General features: G+C 39.7%; 1 protein-coding gene across 2 annotated transcripts; it reads left to right on the top strand.

Moving 5' to 3' along the window:
* Positions 1-1211: 1211 nt before the first annotated feature.
* LOC144531314 (excitatory amino acid transporter 1-like) lies at positions 1212-14884 on the top strand. 2 transcript variants are annotated; one of them, XM_078271384.1, is made up of 10 exons: positions 1212-1225; positions 3278-3417; positions 3552-3689; positions 5956-6160; positions 6255-6297; positions 9436-9716; positions 9802-10035; positions 12639-12833; positions 12931-13065; positions 14674-14884. In XM_078271384.1, exons 2-10 carry the CDS (start codon positions 3279-3281, stop codon positions 14882-14884), a joined length of 1581 nt encoding a protein of 526 aa, XP_078127510.1. In that variant the 5' UTR covers positions 1212-1225; position 3278. The 2 variants fall into 2 exon arrangements, with proteins under 2 accessions (XP_078127510.1, XP_078127509.1); XM_078271383.1 differs by lacking the exon at positions 1212-1225 and having other exon boundaries at positions 3279-3417.
* Positions 14885-15869: the final 985 nt, after the last annotated feature.

Raw genomic sequence — 15869 nt, 5'->3', positions numbered from 1 at the left:
GAGAAGAGGTCAGAAGCACATCTAGCTTTAGACGGATCATTCCATAACAATTCTATGATGATTTTAATAACAACCCTCAACAAAGTTGTTCATACATCTGGGCTTTACCTGAAACTGTGTCACAGGGCTAACGGTGTTATTATGGGAGGACCATTTTCTTATTTGTGCTCTTAGTCTCCCTCCCTCCCTCTCTCTGTCTCTCTTCTGGATGTCTCCCCTCCCTTGTTTTCCAATTACAATAGCTCCATGAGAGCCCTCTTTCCCACACACTCTGAGTGCTCCATGTTAGAGCTCCATCTTCCAGTCACTCTGTTCTCCTGATTCTCAGAAGCTTTAGTGCCCTGCTCCGCTGCTGCTTCACAGGCCTGCCAGGTTCAACTACAACACCGAAGAGCTCTTAACTGAGAACTGAATAACAAATATTGGTCTGAGAAGGTAGGTGACAAATAAAGCTCTTTTTCTGTTCTGCTTTAAAATGTATGGGGGTACTAGTTATTTTAAGTGGTGTTAGATAAGGAGATGACAAAGTTTACATTTAGCTAAGGAGTGAGTTCAACTCATTTTGATAACATTTTTAGTTGACTCTTTCAATTGAAAGGAGAAAGAAATATGAGTCTAAAAAGTAAAGGTGAAAACATGGATATCAAAGGATCAAAGACATATAGATATGGAGTTTTGGTGAACAGAATTTCATTTGTAGTGCGCAGAAAAAGGACAAAATGACATTCTCCAAAGCAAATATTTCAAAATCTGGGCAAGCCAAAACTATCATAACTGGAAACCACTGAAGGTAAGTGAGGCTGAATTGACCTGTTAAATGGAACATTTATAGCAGAGTGATTACTACTGTTATACATTAATAAAAGACTGCTTTAGCATTCGAGACCGCCAGTGACTTTATAACGTCATCTTCATATTGTCTTTTTTAATGTCAATAATGTTCTAACCTGAGATTCAATGCCAAACAACTTTATTTAATCAATGTTGGTTTCATATAAAAGGCTGTTGCACACGCATTTAAAGTTGGGTTCAGATTAAAAGAGTCCTCACATGCCCATATGTACGTATAAAAGTTATTTTTTCCTGTTCATACTGGCTGTGAAGAGATCCCTTTTCAATGAGACTTTCATGTTAGAGATTGGGGGACAATATCTACACAACATATTCTGAGCAAAAACACCTTCTTAAGTTCTGCTGAAGTTAATACAAGGCTTCAGCAGTCTCAGTTAGAAAAAGAAAGAAGGTATCCTCCAAAGTTACAGTCATTTTAGTACAACATTCTATGTTTCCTGCTGATCTACGGTATGGGATAGTAAAATGGGCTCCACACACACAAAAACTCTTCTACTCTATCTGTGAATTATGTCATGTGGAAAGCTACATGTCTCATCATTCTCCTTTTTCCTTTTTTGATCACTTAAAGGAAATCGATTAAATGTATCTGCTCAGAAAAAACAGCTTGAGTTCATGACCTGTTCTGAACTTAAGCCGAGGCTGAGGTGTCATACACACTCATACACACACACACACACACACACACACACACACACACACACACACACACACACACACACACACACACACACACACACACACACACTCTCCCCACACACAGTGTCATGTCTGGTGTAAGTGGGCCAGCAGGGATAGGACCCAAATGCAATCAGCTAGGCAGACTGATACAGTTCAGAGGTTTAATGACAAAATGGAGGTAAATACGCGTATTATACGCAAAATCATAAGGCAGGCAAGGGTCAAAACCAGAAGGCAGTCCGAACAGGCAAACACATCCAAAGGGGTTAGGTAACGAATCATTAGTCTGTGGATCAGGCAAAAGGTCGGGAAGGCAGGTACAGATTTAAGGATAAAGGATTTAGATTCAGGTTGCAGGTCCAGGTAACGGGGTAAAGATTCAGATGGCTTAAAACGCAATGGCATGTAGAAACATTGACAAAACTGGCAACTGACTGGAGAAAGGGGGCTGGTATATGTATTGCATGGCTAATTAGGGAAATCGCAGTGCTAGAATTGCTAGACCTATCTCCACAGTGCTGTGGAGTAATGGTGCGTTCCATTTGAACTTGGAAGTCAGAATTTCTGAGATCCAAGTTGAAATGGAACACCCCTTGAAGTCGGATTTCCAACTCTGAAAGTCAAAGAACCTCACAGGTCCCCCGAACAAAGCCGACCTCAAAATCCAACATGGCTGCTCCGTGCATCAACAGTAGTGAAAGCAGTAGTAATATACAGTTTATTAGCACTTCTCTCTTATTTGTGTCTCATTAAACACAGTCATACGCACAGTATTGTCCAACTTCTATCTGTGGACATGTTGCTGAAGTGTTTGTATGCATGAAATACAGTGTAATACATAGTTATCAACTGGTATTGCTAACAACGGCTAACCTGGCTACAGCAAACCCCATGGTTATTACGACCTGTTGTACTGGAACGCAGTCAACTCGGGTGTGGCATCATTCCCAGCTACGGCTTCAGACTTTCGAGGTAAATGGAATTCAGGGGCTAACTAGACAGTCCTCATGTCCCTCACACAGAGTCAGAGCATGTTGTTAGTAACCAAAAATAACGTCTGTATTATTATCTGCAATGTCCAACGGGGTCGGATAAACAGACTGAAAACACTCCAGCAGTCCAAAATTTGTAGCGATTCATGAAAAATAATTTAGCAAATAGGTCACATTCCGCTATGGGCACAACGCATTGTCGAATTATTGGAAACTAGAAGTCATGAATTCCAAAAGAGAGTGAATGACAGACTCAGAAAGACACAGACACTGTATTGACAGTCAGAAAAAGACTAGTGCCCCCTTGTGACCGTGGGATCCACTGTCCATCAGATTATGGATATATTTTTTCCAAACTCTGCAAAACCTGACTGTCAGTACAACTGGGAGTACAGTAGAAAGTGCAAACCAAGCTTTGCATTTGGTCACAATATCAGTTCTAGGCTTTCCTTTATGTTGTTTTGATGGTTCTGACCAATTATGTCAAGCAAAGAGCTCTGCACACTTTTCCAGAGGCAGGAATTAGGTTTAAAAAACGGTCCACCGAAACAGTGGCACAATTTGAACACAGCCCATGTACATATGGACATGTGAGTATTGTGTTAAGGCAAACTTGAAAATATCCAAACCCATCCTTTAAAACTAAAAGAACCTTGATACACTCTCTTCTTGACGTGAATTGACCAGCCTGCTGGTAAGTCTACACACATATTATATTGCACTAATGGACATGTTTTGGTTTACTACAGAAGGATGCAGCGATTCCGGGAAAGCATTCACATACGTACAATGAAGGCAAAGAGGAAAGTGGAGGAGATTTCCAAAGAGGATGTCCAGGCTTTCCTCAAGAAGAATGCCTTTGTGCTCTTTACAGTTGGGGCAGTTATTGTAGGTGTGTATGCCTCTGCAAGCTAAATAGAAATGTCTCAGATTTCATTTAGTCTGTGTCTAAATTGCATTGACAAGACTTTGACTTGGAGACACATATATTTAATGCACAGGCCCACGCTGTCATTCTCCCTACAGGTATTGGTCTGGGATTTGCACTCCGCCCGTATAAGATGACCTATCGAGAAGTGAAGTACTTCTCTTTCCCTGGAGAGCTGTTAATGAGAATGCTTCAGATGCTTGTTCTCCCCTTACTGGTCTCCAGTCTAATAACAGGTACAACACATTACTGTATGTCATACGTTGGATATAGGACTTAACATTCACTTTGTTCTGTATTCTCAGAGTTATGATTCAGTTTCTCATCAGTAGTCTTTTATGTTCATGTGATTGGTCAGTTGTCACTTCAGCACCATGTCTCCATCAGGCATTGCACTGCATAGAAAAAAAAAACCCTAACCCTTAGCAAATATGGGTCTGACAAAAATTCTGATTTGAGATCTGATCTGTTTGTTAGGCTACCAAGTAACATAAAGGCTACTTGGACTAATACCATCTGTACAGCTGACTGTATTTACTTATCCAGGTAGCTGGGAACTACATGTGTCCTTGCTCTTTTTGTAAAACACAAGCAAAATATTAACGCATTCTTTTTTAGAAATATATAAAATATCAGAAAGTAACTTCAACATATACCAACAGAAATAATAATACTTGTTGTACAAATTCAGTAAGGTGACAAGTCATTTCTGGAAAAGGAACTGCAACTTGGAAAACAGTTAAAAAAAATTATTTTATCATGACAATGATCCAGAGGGTTACAAGTATCTTCTGTAAGATTCTGAAAATCCAATACAAGTGGATTCTGAAAATACCTTCCAAACATTGCTTGGTATTTATTTTTTTGAAACTCTGATGCTTATCTCTGTGACTCGAATAGAGTAGTTATACATGAGAGGCCCAAACTTGAGCTATGGTAATTAGTATATGTCAAAATGTGAAAAGATCAACAGTGTCTCAGATGGGTGTAATAACATGTAAAGAAAATAGGGCTTGCTTGGTGTTGGGAAAGAATGAGAGCTCAGTAGAGGTGGTTCATGGGGAGGTCATTTGGTTTACAACCCAGTAAAGAGGAGGCCAACCTCACCCCCAGCTTGGTGATGAAGAGATTCCCACTGATTCAGTTACAGAGACTTGGTTCTAACCAATTACAGAAGGTGCTTTATCCTTGTGGACTCTAACTGCACCGGGTCTATTCTCATGTTTGAGGCAAACTAATTTATCAAGACAGTGCTGAGACTTAAGGTCCAGAAACCAAAAGGACATGAAAGAACCAGCAGCGATGGCCGACTCAGGCCGACTCAGGCCGACTCAGACCGACTCAGGCCGACTCAGGCCGACTCACAGGTTTACAGACTTTAAATCAAATTGCACGGGATAGGACATGTAATGTAAGTTTGTAGATATTTTTAAAAGACATGTTTATGTTGTATTGGTTTGCTCTCTTTTGCACATAATGCGCAAAAATAGATATTCAAATTGTTCAAACCTATTTGTTTTTTTGGAAGGAATATTCAAACATCATTTTTGGCTAAAGACAGCCCTATCGTGTATTGGAATGATCAGATAACAATGACAAAAACCTTCTGTGTGTGCAACATAGACTGACATAAGCTGAACAGCCAATCAGAGTGATTCCTCTCCCCGACAACATGTTAAACGCTGATTCAACATGCTGAAAAAAAGTTGATAAGGGATGACTTGTGCCAACGGTGCGACCGTGCGGGACACACTGCATAAACTAGAGCGACATATGCTCGCCCAACATTGACCTCATACAGTCTTCATACAGTCGGCCATTTAGTCATCAGTCCAGATAAATGCTACCTTTAACTATCTCTGGTAAAATTTACATTTCATTAATATCTTATATCAACAATGTCTGGCTGACACTGACTCGTCCAGGTCAGCTTCTTTTCCACTAGTCACTTTGTGTTTCTGTACAGAGTTTCTTTCATTGATCTTTCTGAAAAGCTGAAACATAACTGGGGCTATTTAGGTCAAATGTTTAAATGAGCTTTTAAATACACTTGTTATACTTGCTAATTAAATCTGAACATGGTCAATGGCCGAGAAATAACATTAGCCTTTGGTAAGGAGGCTAGTTGAACAGAAGCTAGGGTTAGCTTACAGTAAGATGCACATACAGAGTTATTGGGTTTATTGATCGGCTGTTTCTGCTGAAATGCACCTTGGGAATTGAGTAATCTTCTGTCCTCTGATCTTAATGGAGTGTGTAAACAGGCAAGCTCAAGAGACCTAGGCCATCAATAGAAAGGAATTTGTTTTTAGTTTTTAGCTCTGTGAATAGCTACCTTATGTGATCAGCTGGGGGAATATGTCTCGATTGCCAGACCTAATTCAACAATGCTGTGTCAGCGCTGGAGTGGTCTGGCTACACTACTTATCTATTCTTGGTAAGATTTTTTTTATATGTCTTAATACTCGGATATCAACTGCATTTCCACCCTCTGTTTTTTAGGAATGGCAGCTTTGGACAGCAAAGCCTCAGGAAAGATGGGCATGAGAGCCGTGATTTACTACATGACCACAACCTTTATCGCAGTCTTCATTGGTATCTTAATCGTCCTCATCATCCACCCAGGAAAAGGATCAAAAGTAGAGTTTGGAAAGCAGCAGAAAATAGAGCAAATCAGTCCTGCTGATGCCTTCTTAGATCTGATCAGGTAGCCTGCACAGAACAATAATAATAGCCTATTCACAAAGTTTGACTGGAACTGACCAACATAATCTCTTAATGTGTGTAATTTCTCATTTCAGAAATATGTTTCCACCAAACTTGGTCCAAGCCTGCACACAACAGGTAAGCTTTTTAATGAATATGAATAGTAAATTTGCAGTACTTTTTATCCATGAAATCTTATATAGGTAATATTTAGACAAGCAGCCCCTAGCCCAGTAATTCCCAACCAATGGTACTTGTACCTCGGGGGTACTTCTGCTGTTGCCAGGGGGTATGTGGAAAGATGTGGAGTAGCTCAACTATTTAAAAAAAAAAAAAAAAGACTTAATAATAATATACCAGCTGTAACACTTGAACAGTACATGTTGCAGTTATGTAAAAGAGTGTGAAAACTAGTCAGCAAACAAGCACATATGTTTAAACAGATACCTCAAAATAATGACTAAACGATTGAAATAGTTAGCTTAAAGCTTTAAGCCACTGTGTAGGAATTTCTCCCATCTAGCTGTGAAATTGTATTTTGCATTCAAACGAATAGTGCTCTCTAGCGCCTCGCTTTTTCAAATGTGTGTTGCAACTACGGTAGCCTTTATGTACCAAGAAGCTGATGAGGTTCGTTATTTCAAACAAACTGCAAACTGCATTGAATCATTAGTGTGAGCATGTATAAGTAATTACCCTTGTAATTTAGACCGTAACATTGACTTACCTGTTGAGAAGAAAGCCGGCAACTTGAACTTGAAAGTCTTTCTCCTTCATTGGCTCTTTCCACCTGGGAAAGGCTATCCCGATGTTTACCCTTGTGTTTTGAATTCACGTTGCCTTTTTAATTTTATACCAATGAGGACATATTTATGAATGAAGACATTGATTTTAGCTAATAAAATACTTACACTACACAGTGTACCTTTAAAGTATTGCATAAGCGGCAGAAATGGTTAGCTAAAAGTAATGGATAAATGGTAGAAATAAAAAGCTAAAAGAGATGACTAAACAGTTCCAATGATTCGCTAAAAACATTAACAGTTAAAATTGTTAGCTAAAAGTAATGAATATATGGTTGAAACATTCAACTTTATTCTAGTAGTAGTAGTAGTGGTAGTAGTAGTTTGATTGCTGTGCTAACCAACCTACATTTTTCAGTTTAACTATGAAGTAAGTATGAAATAATTAACAATATAATGAGTAGTGTTATACATGTGGAACATACATTGGGAATTTATGAAGGGGTACGTGAGTTATCTAACAGGGCTGTGTACCTTGGACCAAAAAGGTTGCGAACAGTGGTTCCCAACTTAGCCCCTGCAGTGTTCATTTACCCCACAAAATAACAGATTGTGTAGAGGCCAGGGGTAGAATACTTCAATGGGCCTGACATTTTGGCCTTGACTGACCCTACCAGATTCATGTAGGCCCCAGCTCAGCTAAGGCCTGACAGCTCAAAACATTTTTCAACCTGAACCCAACTTGAACCCAAAGCCAATGTGTTCTAAAACTCTGTCTTTGTCTCCCTCCCCTTACCTTTTTTGCTCTCTCTCACCCCCTGTTACACACTCAGATGCTGAGGTGTAGACGCTTGACCAATCCACCCCTTTATACAATGCAGATTTCCTTACCCATTACAGTCTGGATATTCTCAGTCTATTCTCAGTTAGATAGCTAGCAAGTCACAACATGTTGGCTTGATTTCACTCCTGATGCACATTTCGTATGTCTGTAAGGAATGGATTGTGTTGGTGTAAGATACAGGGAGACATGCTGATAATAGGGGTGTAACAGTAGGCTACACCAATTTCTCTGCATAATAAACACTATGCTTCTTGGTTTTATGTTGTTTTGGTTTAGCAAGGAAAGCTAAAGCTTAAAACTGCACTAAGTCATTTGGCAACGTGGGGCCAACAGAACTAGTGGAAAAAACATCATTGACATATTATCACCATATGAAGTTGTTAAATGGCTACGATGTTAGCAATCAACTGCCTATTTATACATATAGCAGACACAACATTGATGCAACATTTAGAGTTTGTGTTCTTGTGATGGCCTCCACTGTCTCCTAGAGGGAAATATCTGGCTCTTAAGCTTATAAATGCTCCACTATGTGTCTGTCTGAGATTCCCAAAACAAGCGACATCTTTATCATTAGACATAGTCATTTGATCCAGTTGGTAATATAAGTATATTGATCCGTACAGCTATGTTTTATTGTTGTTGCTAAATAAAGGGGGTTAAACATTTGCACATGTTCAAGTAGGCTATTCTAAAACAAAACAAAGCCACTCCAATTTGAGTGCAAAACTCTACGTACAAAATACATATAGCTGGGCTCAAGCACTGTTCAACTCTGTCTCCCCTCTCTGTGACACAAACTAAACAGTATGCTCTCTCTTTTATACCTCAGACTATCAGACAGCACAATAAGCACTTTAAACGTACATTTTTATAATTTTATAACTGTATTTATGTATTGTACTGTATTGTATATTGTATTTATTGTAGTGTATTTATGCTCTATTTTTTATGGGCATTAAGGTGGGCATGAGCACTGTAATTTCCATTTTTATGGATGAAATAAACTTGACTTGACTTGAACTCTGGTAATGATATGCCATCACAAAAGAGTTAGCAGTTTTGACCACCATAAGAATGATTCTAGCTACAGCATATGAGCCAGCTAACTTGACTAGCAAAGTTTAGCTAATAGTCAACAACCAACACACTGCCACAGTTTTCCTGATTCAACTTTCACTTTTGAATTCATTTTACATAATTGGCCAGATTGAGACTCTCTTAAACAGTAAGACTGTAGTAACTGGTTGATAATATGTACTGAACCAAAACTCCATTAACGTCATCAAAACTTTTCAATCTCTTATGAATAGAGTGGTGCTAGATATAAGGTTATTGGGTCACTAATAACATAGAGATTAATCATCTGGGAACCATGAATAAATTGAAGCAAAATTAAATAATTAAATAAAAAACAGCAAATAGAATAAATACTATATCTGTTCATAGCCTTAAGTGTTGGTCGAAGAAATGTTTTGACCTGATAGTGCCATTTGAGAAAAGGTCACGGAGCCATTAAAACTATTAGAAAACTTTGTCCCTGGTCCTCAGCAGTAAGGGTGAGCGACAGTAATTTAACTCATACTTTAACAACTTGATTGTGGCGGTTGACATTGGGCCAGTGGTCTGTTTCAGCTCTCTCAAGGTCCACTAGTATAAAATCGATCCTTTAATTCTTTCATTCTCCAGTTCAAAACCAAATATGGAAAGCGAGTAGTCCATGTGACTGTGACAGTGAATGACTCCCTCTTCAACTCGACCAATGGCACCCTGGAGGTCATGGAGATCACCCGGGAGGAAGTGATCCCAGTGCCAGGTCAGGTGAACGGGGTCAATGCCCTCGGGCTGGTGGTCTTCTCCATGTGCTTTGGTCTAATAATTGGCAACATGAAGGAGCAGGGCCAGCTCCTGAGGGATTTCTTCGACGGCCTCAATGAAGCCATCATGCGTCTGGTTGCCATCATCATGTGGTAAGACTTTAATTTAAGTGAAAGGTGATTTTCTGTTCCCGTCATACTTATCTCCAATAACTCGCTCCTCCTCTCCTCCTCGCAGGTATGCTCCTATTGGTATTCTGTTCCTGATTGCAGGAAAAATTGTGGAGATGGATGATCTGACAGAGATGGGCGGCCAATTGGGCATGTATACCATCACAGTAATCATAGGCTTACTGATCCATGGAGTTATTATTCTTCCCACCCTTTATTTTGCCATCACGCGACAAAACCCCTTTGTCTTCATTGCTGGGATCCTGCAAGCTCTGATAACAGCCCTGGGGACCTCCTCCAGGTGAGTCGTTTCCAACACTACCACACTTCAACAAATAAATCACAATTATTCCGTAAAACAGTCAAGCATTTAGGGAACTATGCTTGTTTGTGGCCAAAACACACATTTAGGTTGATTGAAGACTGGGAGCAAGTGAAAACAGCTATTCTAGCTCAGTCAAAAGTTAAAATTGAACTACCCAAATCTGTTCTGTTTGCTAAAAGTGCGAGTATGTTTCAAGTTGTCAATCTAGTTCGAACAGGGCCCCCACAACTTTTGGACATCATAATTATGAGGGCTACGTACAAAGTGTGAACGTGAATATGGTTTGAACTTCTTTCTCAAGCTTTCTTTTTTCATTATTTATACTATTTATTTGTTTCTGAATGCCTGCGAGGAGTGACCTGTTGTTCCTATTTGAACGATTTTAACATCACACCACTCTCAATAGTGGCAGGCTTCTGAATTTAGTAGTTTCAACTAGAAGGGCACAGCACAGACCTCTTCCAAGGCATGCCCTATCTAACAATGTTAATGCAGTGTGAATTTTCCCAGTCAAGAACTAATCTTTCTGATTATTCCAACACCAAGTGAATGCAGTACAATGCCTTTTCTTGCAATGTTAACGAAAGTGAAAAATAATGTGTGATTCGGATCTGCTCCAATATGTAAAGGGGTTTTCCTTGGCCCATGCTACACCATTCTACCAAAAAATGTTAATTTTGAAAATCGAGCCAGTAGTTATGCGTAATCCTGCTGACAGATAGATGAACTGATCAGAAAACCTCCTTTATAGAGGTAATAACGCTCAATTGGTGCATGTCCCTATAAATAAAACAGCACATGGCTTCAGGACATAGGCGCTGACTTGGGTTATAAATTGGAAAGACAAAAAATGTATTTAATGTCTGATGACTTGATGCCATGTTGTGGTCTAGGCTGTTTTTGGTAGGCAAGTTATCTCTACAATATCTTGCAGGCCCTGGGAAGGATTCTTTTCAACATGTAACTATCAACTGAAGGCCTTTCCTTTACATTGGTGATTCTCTTTACAGCTATCTGAAGGCAGCATGTATCTGTCCATTTGCAGTCTCTATCTGGAGTGATGTTGCACACTGTCAAGCCACGATTACGCACAACAGATCGGCTGGTTCCATTTCGTGCAAACAGCCTGAACCTCGGTCTCCTGAGTGAAAGTCTGGTGTTTGTTTGACCCATCCATCCCAACCTGCCTCCTTATGCGAGGCACTCTTATTCTTCGTCACCTCGCTTCTTTGTTTGCTCTTCTTATACTTATTACAGCCACGAGAGGTCACCGCCTAACAAGAAATGTAATTATGGGTCGTTATGAGCTTCTTGCACAGTCAACCTATACGGCTGTTTTCTGGGTGAGGACGGTCTGGTAATTTAGTTAATTGTTGTGACAGCAACAATAACTTTGTTCTACAACATGATAAGGCAGATTTTTCAACCAGTGGTTAAAGCATTAATGCCAGCTAGCTGGGGGTGGCTGTTAGGCAGCTATCTCTCGTGGCTGTAATAATTATCAAAAGAGCAGCAAACAAAGAAGTGAGGTGACAAAGGCTACATTTACAATGCTACGTTTTGGTTTGAAAACGAATATCTTTTGCTACGTTTACACCTTGCATTCACACTGCTCTGGCGTTTCCGAGCCCCTAAACCGGAGACATTTGAAAACACTTCTAACCGGTTTGGTTCGGAATCTGCGGGGTTGTGTTGCAGTCTCAACGGCCTCAAACTTTGTGTCACTGACACTGACGGCAATGTTTCGCTGCCTGATTGGGTCTTATCGGTCATGAGGGCTCGTTCTCTGAGATTAATCTCCTAACGTGACTATGGCAACTGCCAGCAAGGGGCGGAGTATACCTGCTGCCTCCTGTTTACCCCGGCACGCGCATGCCCAGTATACGAGAATGCTGATGAGATATGTGGTTTGAGTGTGTTAGTTTAAACGGAGATTAGTTCTTCTACTGGAGCTGAAAACACTTGTGTGCATAGAGATCACTTTTGGCTCAAAACTCTTAAAACGCTTAAAAACCAAAATGTAGTAATGTAAATGTAGCCTAACAGAGCCTCACGTAAAGAGGAGGCAGGTTGGGGTAGATAGGTCAAACAAACACAGCACTTTGATTCAGAAGACTGGGGTTGTTGTCCCGCGTGAAACCATAAGTCAACTGTCACTGTTTGATATTAACCGAGTTTTACGGCTCATGGTCTGTTACCCAATGAAGTCTCTGACGTCATATTTAAGTCGTTTTATGTGACTCATTTTAAGCCAATCCCTAATGTTTTGCTTACCCTATGTATTTTTGTTGCCTAAACTTAAAGTGTTGTGTTGTTGTAATTTGTGTTGATTCTAGCGGCCGCTTTGGACAAAAGTGGAAATGTTTCTACCACACCTGCTGTCGTAAAGATCTTTTCTTTACGGTGCTGTATTACCAAGTTAGCGTTACCGGGAGGTCATATAGTTGCTATGAATGTTTTGCTCTGACAGAAACAGCAAAGTGATTCATTATTTCCACCTCTGAAACATATTTCCCAAAATTTAAGACTGATCCTTTTAACTATTTTTTATAACCTGTTTCCATTCTTTCATCTCTCAGCTCAGCCACCCTGCCTGTCACCTTTAAATGTCTGGAGGAGAACAACAAAATTGATAAGAGAATCACACGTTTCGTGCTGCCTGTGGGTGCCACCATCAACATGGACGGAACAGCTCTGTATGAGGCACTGGCAGCCATCTTCATTGCCCAGGTCAACAATATGGAGATGAACTTTGGTCAGATCATCACCATCAGGTAAGGAACAAAAGAGGATAATAATAGCTCATGCGTATGCTGTTATCAATTATTAAAAAACAGCAGTAACAGCATCATCTGCTTCTCTTCAACCAAGTATCACAGCAACTGCAGCCAGTATTGGAGCTGCTGGCATTCCTCAGGCAGGCCTGGTCACCATGGTGATTGTACTGACCTCTGTTGGACTTCCTACTGATGACATCACTTTAATCATTGCAGTTGATTGGTTCCTGTGAGTAGCTTTCTGGATTATATGTGAATTATAGGGTTATAGGTTTTTTTTTTACGTTTCTTCATTCGGATCCATTTGCGATCCATTCCATTCTGAATAAACAAACAGTTTACTTGCTTCGTCCTTGTTGCATTATTCATTAAGATAATTCTAAACAGATTTCTGTAGTTCAAACAACTCGGAATTGTAGTTGAAAACGTCAGTTATAACGGCCCACGTATTTAAAAATTGTCAGGTTTAAATCTGGCTCGGGCTCATAATTACAGTTAATGTGCCGGGCCGGGCCGGGCCGGGCTCGGACACAACGTGCACGGGCTCAGGGTAGGGTCGGGCTTGATTTTTTGGGCCCGATCTAAGCTCTAGTGTGTGTGTGTGTGTGTGTGTGTGTGTGTGTGTGTGACACATTGCTTTGTGAAGTGCTGTAACTTTAACTTACATCCCTACATAAATCATCTCTGTCATCTTAAAGGTCAAAAGCAGATCTGTATCTACTACCACCTAGTGACACACTTCTCCTCTCTCCCTGGAGTCTTGTTCTACATCTTCCCTTTTGTATTGAATATTTTCTGCAATGAGTTTTAACATAGAAACATAATTAGGTTTCCCAAATTAATCATTTCAATTAGAATACCCTTCCCAGAAATTACTCAGCTAACTGGGGTAATAAGAAAAAAAAACCCTTCTCTCCTTTAACTAGGATGGACCAAATATGAATGTCTGTCAAAGCCTTCCCATGTGAAGGCAGGTGCTTGTCATGCTGAACAGAAGAAAGTATAGCGCTTAAGTTAATGAATAAAAGCCTGTATGTTCTAAAGCTATGGTGTGTTATAACCAGGCTTACTCCAGTGAATCTGTCTTATTTTCAGAAAATAATGTTCATAATAGTGGTTCAAATAAGTCAGGCCTAAGTTCCTGTAGAAACTTCTCTTGAGATAGCTGAATCAGTCAGGCTAGTTTTCAAGCTAAGCTTCACCTCAGGCTAAGTCTTGCATTGCCAGCTCTATCTCCACAGCCCTGTGGAAGTAAGATCTGGATCCACCACAGATACATTCTAGTATAGGAGAAAATAAATGCTCTCGGTTGTTTGCATTTCTTGAAACAAATCACAATCGTCTTGGGCTGGGCTAAGCTCCGGACGCGGCGACGGTGGCTCTGCAAAATGGTCTCGGTAAGGAACTTGTTTTGGTGAAATATTTGCACCCTGCAAAAGAAAACATAATTTGCTCTTAACAGTGTATCGCCATGTGTACTTTGTCTATAGCAATCCCCAACAATCGGTCCCAAAATGTCCTACTTAGAGAGTAAAGGCCGTAAACATATTCTTTGTAAATCTTTACAATCATTCCCTGAAAGAACCAAGCAGGCCTGCTTTGCTGCACGACCAACATTTTCGGAGATATTGGGTTGGAGCTTACCGCCGCCCAAGACGATTGTGATTGGTTCAAAGAAATGCAAACAATCTAGAGCGTTTTTTTTACACTCATAAAATTGTTTTTGTTTGTGAGTATTTTACCTCATTTGAGTTGAAAATAATGCTGCCCTCAAATATAGCTGGAGTGTACTTAACATGTTTCCCCTTTTATTTTCTTTGTTTGTGATGTGGTGTAGGGACCGTCTGCGTACCACAACCAATGTTTTGGGGGATTCGATCGGAGCCGGAATTGTGGAGTTCCTCTCTCGTCATGAGCTCCGCAGCAAAGACGTGGAGATGGGAAACTCAGTGCTGGAGGAGAGGGAGAGGAAGAAACCCTACAAGCTCATCTCCCAGGATAGTGATTTTGAAAATGACAAACGCGCTCACAGTGAATCAAACATGTAGTTTTAACCCACAACATGTGTTAACATACACAAACACTTACAGTTGGTTCTGTTTTGAGAGTAGAGACGTAATTGTCATGACGTGTCTTTCATCCAAAACTACAACGATGACATCCTATATATATATATAAATATATGCATCTGTTATTTGTTTCCAATAGGACTGGTAGTTTCTATTTTGTATGTTTACTACTTTAATGAATATTTTAACTTCGTAATACCCTCATGTAGAGGTTGAGGTGAATGTAGGTTTAGATACGTGCTGGATGAAGGATTTAAACATTGAAAGCGGTGTTTTGAAATAAACCACAGAACGATTGCTTTTGAAGATATTATGTGAAGAAATTACATATTTGGACTCTTACTATTTCGTTACCAGGACATAACTCAACTAAAAATAAAAAAAAAGTACCTATATTGTCCCAACATTAGCTGGTTAATATTGTGGTTATTACAGGTTATTATAAGCATTTGATTATTATTACGTTTCAGTGGTACAGACTCACACATTGTTTCTCACACACGTATGATTGCAACTGCATGTGTGTGTGTGTGTGTGTGCACATTCACATTTTGACATTTTTTTACCGACATTGCTCTTTGATGAATAAAAGCCGTATAAGACAAGTAAAATGTAAAATGTTGGGTAATAAAACAGTTTTAGTTTTTGTTTATTATATCTTTAGTGAAATAAACAGAAAAAGAAAAAAAACATTTCCTGCCTGTGTTTCTTTTATATAAAAGGTCATTCCCTAAACTTTGCTCACACAGTATGTAGCTTTTTTGTCTCAGTCTGATTTTGAATTAATCACTTTGAATCTGGATAACACATTTCGTTCCTTTATGTTTTTAACATAGCATGAATGACGATAAACTAATCTGAAAATAGTATCATATGAGTGCACACACTGAGAGGGATCCTGTTCTCTCAGCAGATCATAACTGTGTGTTGGGAGAGACACACACTAATAATCCTGTCTTCCTCT

The sequence above is a fragment of the Sander vitreus genome, chromosome 16 (genome assembly GCF_031162955.1).
Source record: "Sander vitreus isolate 19-12246 chromosome 16, sanVit1, whole genome shotgun sequence".
NCBI lineage: Eukaryota > Metazoa > Chordata > Actinopteri > Perciformes > Percidae > Sander > Sander vitreus.
Note: the sequence above shows the minus strand (reverse complement) of the source record. Positions and strands in the feature narration are given on the sequence as shown.